At 36.5% G+C, this 5,854-nt stretch overlaps 1 protein-coding gene across 1 annotated transcript; it reads right to left on the reverse strand.

The window, feature by feature from the left end:
* Nucleotides 1-600: 600 nt before the first annotated feature.
* LOC150107246 (uncharacterized) lies at nucleotides 601-5,610 on the reverse strand. Its single transcript, XM_090391750.1, has 3 exons — nucleotides 5,521-5,610; nucleotides 4,135-4,194; nucleotides 601-1,262 (listed from the first exon to the last, which is right to left on the reverse strand). The coding sequence occupies exons 2-3, from the start codon at nucleotides 4,169-4,171 to the stop codon at nucleotides 661-663; spliced, it is 639 nt and encodes a 212-aa protein (XP_090247876.1). The 5' UTR covers nucleotides 4,172-4,194; nucleotides 5,521-5,610; the 3' UTR covers nucleotides 601-660.
* Between the last annotated feature and the right edge of the window lie 244 nt (nucleotides 5,611-5,854).

Raw genomic sequence — 5,854 nt, forward strand, 5'->3', positions numbered from 1 at the left:
TTCCTTAACTGAATAACTACTGTTACAAATTTTCGATGCAATCATGAAACTCATTGATATTTTTAGTGAGGATGGAAAACTAAATATGGAAATAGACTATATCGATTGCACCATTTGAATAAGTTTATTTGGAATAAGAGACAAATTATTTAAACACTAGAGTAGCTCTATATAAGGCAGCATTCAAGAACCAATTTTAGTTTGCTGATCTTAGAACTGGGTTATAAATACAACAGCCGTTGACCGAAGACCACGATACAAGAGTACAGGGAAGCAGCAAAGTGAAGAGATGGATGGATAGTAGAATCACAGGGATGGATTAATGTCAAAATGACCAAGATCTAGATGGATTGATGCAGTAAGAAGTACCACAAAAGAGAGAGAATGAAAAATATTTGACAATATTCTAGTCCTGACATATAACAGAGTAATTCAGAGTAACCTGACGATAGGCAGTTAGTAATAAAGCAATTTTGTAATAAGATAGTGTATGCAACACTTCTCTCAGAATTATTATTAAAGAAAGAGGTGTTAATATTACACCACCCCATTTAAACATGTTAAACGTGTTGTGAAAAGTAGTTAATAAAAACAATAAGATGAATAATTGTACAGTTTATTCAGAAGCAAAGGTTACTGATGAGTTTACAATAGGTCAGTTTAAGGTACTTCATAGCGAGTAAATGCTCTTTCTGTAGCGGTACGCACACTCGAGAGAACATTAAAGAACTCCGCATTCCAACCGGCCTTAAATGACGTTTCCAGAACTTTAAGATATTTATTCAAAACACTGGCTCCAGTAAAGTTGGGCTTTATATCTCCCATCTGCACGAAATCAAATCGACTCACAGTAGATATTCTTCTTGAAAGGTCGTTCTTCACTTCGACGAACATCTTCGTTGCAGTTGTGTTAGCTTTGACTTTGATATCTATAGTCGGGAGTTTTCCATATTTCATCTTACCAGTGCAGGTTAAGTAAACATTGGAAAACTGCAAGGTGCAGTTTACGGCACGTGTTCCGTACACGTAATAGGGACTACCACACATGTAAGATCGAACCAGGTTACTCAATCCTGTTAACTGACAGAGAGTATAGTTGGTCTTCACCTTCACACCGATACCAACAACAGAGTCTTTAATTTCGGTGTTGAAGTCGCGCATACGAGCAGGATCAAGCCCTGCATATCGAATTTCATTCCTGTAGTCGTTAAATAAAACGGTGTCGAAGTATTGATCGACGCGAGGATCTCCGGCGGTGAATCCTAGAAAAAAAAAAGAGAGAAAAATAAAAACATTTAGTTATTCAATAGCGCAACAATCAATAATATTCATTATCTATCTCTCCCTTCCATCTGATTCAGACGGATTGAGTCTCCTCCTAATGAGGAGTCATGGCGAAATAATGCAGCCGGCACGCCACTCCTCTGCTGCATCCCTATTGAAGGTATTCATGACTGTAGCCCGTGTGTGTGTGTGTGTGTGTGTGTGTGTGTGTGTGTGTGTGTGTGTGTGTGTGTGTGTGTGTGTGTGTGTGTGTGTGTGTGTGTGTGTGTGTGTGTGTGTGTGTGTGTGTGTGTGTGTGTGTGTGTGTGTGTGTGTGTGTGTGTGTGTGTGTGTGTGTGTGTGTGTGTGTGTGTGTTCACGGGGCCAATTTGCCTGTTTGCGGGATGAAAAAACCCCAGCTAAACTGAAGGAAAACCCTACTGCTCGCGCCCAAGACCGGCTAACTTGGTTATGGTTGAGGAAGATCCTTGAGCTCCTCACGTCTCCAATGAAAATCGAAAATAGGACACTCCTTCCCCAGGCATATGGTTGCGAAGCGCATAGCCACCAAGCTAACTGCGCGGACTGACTATCTTTAGCTAATATATATAGAGAAATTTATATTATCCTTGTCCTCCTTTAGGTAGTCAGCAATAATATAAACTTGAATCTAAATTTCTAACATTAGTTCGAACATTAGTTATGCCACAGAAATTGTTAATATTATTCAGACATTCAGACAACAATTGTTAATATTATTCAGAATAAGAAATAGACGTGCCATGTATCTAGAATGAAAAATTCCAGATGCACAGTCCTTAGTGCAGTTTGGATTCTCTCAGAGGAAAAAGATCCATAAGGTGACCTGGAGATATTAAAGTATAGTAACAGCTAGGAAAAACTGGATGAGATCAGACGGTAAGAAGGAAGAGTGAAGAAAAAACAGGAATTGACCATTGCCCAAAAATGAGATAGAAGAGATTGATTACAACATTTAGCTTCTTTAACAACATGACATTGCTGATGCCTGCGTTGCATATGAGTAAATGCATATTTATTCATATGTAAATATGTATATTCATTTGGCCGAATGGTAAGCATATCCGCCCTCCAACCAACAGGCTGTGGATTCTAATTTCGCCGTGGCCACAGTTATTTCTGATTGTCTTTAGAAGGTAGATGAATTTCATCCCAAGTGTTCGACCATCGCCTCGCTTATTGAAAGCTTGAATTCCCTTGAAAACAGTTACTTGTTTGGTCTCTAGAGCAGTGTTGCCGAAGTATGTAAAAATATATTTAAAAAATACAAAAAAATAGAAAATCGATAAAAATAGAAAACAAAATTCTACGACTGTATCGTTTACGAAACGTAGATGAGCATATCATTTATACGGATCTCCTACAATTCTCCAAATGGGAATTAATTAATAATCCCCAATTAATAATCCTGGGAATTTCATCTCTTCTAAAGCACCATCCTGTCTTATTCCTAGCATGTATGATTTCGCTTTACTTGTTCTTTATTGTGAACAATATTCGGATTTCCAATCAACAGAGTTTTTATTCAGAGGAATTCTAGTTTGCTCATCCTACAGGCAAAACTGCCCAGAAGAACATACATATCCACTTACACTGAAGCAAATAACTAACACAACAAAATGTCGTCTAATCAAATCTACTGTACTCATTATTAACAAACAAAGGAACTGCAAGGCAGCAAACTCGTCCCTAACCTGAAAGCTAAACTTGGTGGTATGAAAATGTCGACAATAAGATGCTTGGAAGTTTTCGTATCTTATTATCGTAATATGCATAAGACCAGGTTTAGCTTTCCAGGAGTTCAAAGAATTTACTACTAATCACGGGCTCAGGACAGTAGCAAGACACTACAAAAAAAGCTACACAGTCTTGGTTGCAATGGAAGAACATAAACCAGACATGAATGATCGCCAAAAAAGAGAGCTGGCTAAAGTGGTATAAACATCATATTGATTCATCCTTTAGGTTCAATGTTATAAAATGTGTTGAACTCTTTTCCAGTCAGAAGGTTAGCGTGGGTAGCGGTTACGCGGGGATCGCCTTCGCAGATAGGCGACGCAGGGTAATGATCAACAACTTTTGCTCTTGGATACTTGGAACTTTTGTACCACCTTGGAACACGAATACTAACGGATTTGCAAATATCGTTCGTTAACGCAGTATTTAATGGCAATTTTCTGGAACAGACCCATTTCTTTTAAAATGTAGCCATGCCCCAGAGAAATTGTTGCCACGAACATTGTTTGAGATAAATAAGTGGCGCGGAAAAATTTGGTTGGCCTGCACAGAGTCCTCATCTGAACTCGATAAAACATTAGAATGAATTGAACTGCATGCTGGTCACACCAGGAGAGAAGTCTACCACCGGTGCGTGCATGGATGGTTTTGATAGAGGAAAAAAATAGTTCAAAAACCTGATCCATAACGGAAAATGGTAGGAAAAAAAAAACAGAAAGCGTGATCCGGGTCAAAAGAGGCCCGTGCAACACACACACACACACACACACACACACACACACACACACACACACACACACACACACACACACACACACACACACACACACACACACATTCATACACCACAATTGCGCATGTACCATCTGTTGACTTTAATTGCGAATTAAAATTGTTTTTACCTTGGTCACATATAAGTGTTTCAATAACAAATTATTTCTTCCTGTTTTCATTTAAACTTCCAAAGAGTTATATCTCTCTCTCTATGTATATTTTATTATAGCTTTCTGAAATCAGAATTTCAATACAAATGACAAAATATCATAGTGAAATATCAAAATCGATTAAAGATATTTAAAATCTGCAAATACTTACCACAGAGAAGAAGGAATGCTCCAAGTAAAACAATCATTGCGCTTTCTTTTTTAGAGAGTACTGCAAAGTTAAACAAAGAACAATTAGTTAAAGACTTATTTGGTGCACACATCAGAAAAATAATTTCTAACATTTCTAACTATTATGAAAAATCCAAAGTTTATAAAACTTATAGAAACTTTTTTATATTATAATATGATTTAATATACATTTTATTATAGTTACTGAGAATGCGCCATTACTTGAATATATTTGCTGTCATCAATTCTATTTAAAAGTGTTTCTTTTTCTGTTTTTATTTTTACAAATAATTTATCAAATACCTCAACAGTCAAAATATTTCATAGTCAATACCATTGACTACAGAATGGTTATGAACCATAAATAGTTGTGAGTCCCTCGTCCATTAGGACCATGGCGAGCTAAGGATTAGATGCTTCAAAAACATTGCTGGAGGGACAGACATGCAATAGCTACAGTGCTCCAATAAGCAGGGTGTTGGTATCACACCTGACGATGATATTCATCTCCGGCCAAAAGAAATTCCCGACTCATCTAAAAGCAATAGCAAAACATCCAGACCCGTAATGCAATTCGAAACTACACCCTGTTGGTGAAGATCGGAAAAATTACCCAATGCCAAGGAAACCGCTTGATAAATAGCACTCGTAATGCACAAAACCACATTGCAGATCTGGACGAAGTCTTATCAGCCACGATATTGTTCCATGAACGTCCCAGCTTTGTGATCATGTTTCAGATAAATAAACAGGAATTTCTAGTTCTTACTTAAGTATTGTGCACTCACAATAACCGCTGTGTCGCATTACTAATGCAAAACCACTGCTACTACCATTTAACCGCGCAGCACGTACACTCTTAGATTAATGAGGGCTAATAATGATGCAAGAGAAAATTTAAAAAATTGCTTTGTTGTCATTCGTTTCAAAATGAATTTCATTGGTAGTCTATTTTATTTCTAGTTTCATTTCTAATTTCATAATTTCATTATTTTTGGGTTTTTTTCCCCTAATTATAACTTAAGTAAAATCAATTAAAGTAATTGAAAACCAGCCTTTTCATCATTCTTTCATTGGACATATTCTAAAATGTTCATTATAATCAATCAATCAATTATTTTAAAAAAATAAGCATTTTATTTATTAAGTTAAAAATAAATTTGTTGTTTCACTTTTCCAGTTCAACCCGTATTTAACAGCAAAAACTTGAATATTAAACAGAAAGAGGTAACCAATCAAGCAATAAATAAAAAGGTATTGTGAAGAGCGGGGGGGGGGGTTCATAAAAGGTATTCAAGTTCCACTTCGTACATTTATTAAACTCAAAATAGACAATTTTTTGTAGAGAAAAAATAAAGTTTCTTACCAGCAGTTGTCAGCGTGCTTCTGATTTGAGATGGTTAGGATCACTGCTTTACTCAAACGCTCTTATATTACTGACGAGTCACGTGAACAAAAATGAAACGGCGTTGATTACATGTATAATGATGTTGCAATTTATCAGTAACCAGGAAGTAGTCGTTGCTTAAGTTTTCTAGAAACGGTGTTGCGCTGAGAAAATAAAAGAATGATTAGCAGCTGACTTGCTGATAAAGGAATTCGCAGAAGTTACGACGCAAATACCAGTAGATAACATTTCTATCTAAAGCATAACCAAACTGAATCCAAAGACAAAATTATCAGTCAGCCGAATAATAAAA

The sequence above is a fragment of the Typopeltis vanoorti genome, chromosome 4 (genome assembly GCF_054136105.1).
Source record: "Typopeltis vanoorti isolate ZY-2024b chromosome 4, IOZ_Tvanoo_1.0, whole genome shotgun sequence".
Lineage (NCBI taxonomy): Eukaryota > Metazoa > Arthropoda > Arachnida > Uropygi > Thelyphonidae > Typopeltis > Typopeltis vanoorti.

Excerpts from the sequence above, each read along its gene's own strand:
- LOC150107246 (XM_090391750.1), bottom strand. The coding sequence starts at position 4,171 with ATGATTGTTTTACTTGGAGCATTCCTTCTTCTCTGTG. Across the intron at positions 1,263-4,134 it reads AGCATTCCTTCTTCTCTGTG|GATTCACCGCCGGAGATCCT; the intron begins GTAAGTATTTGC and ends TTTTTTTTCTAG.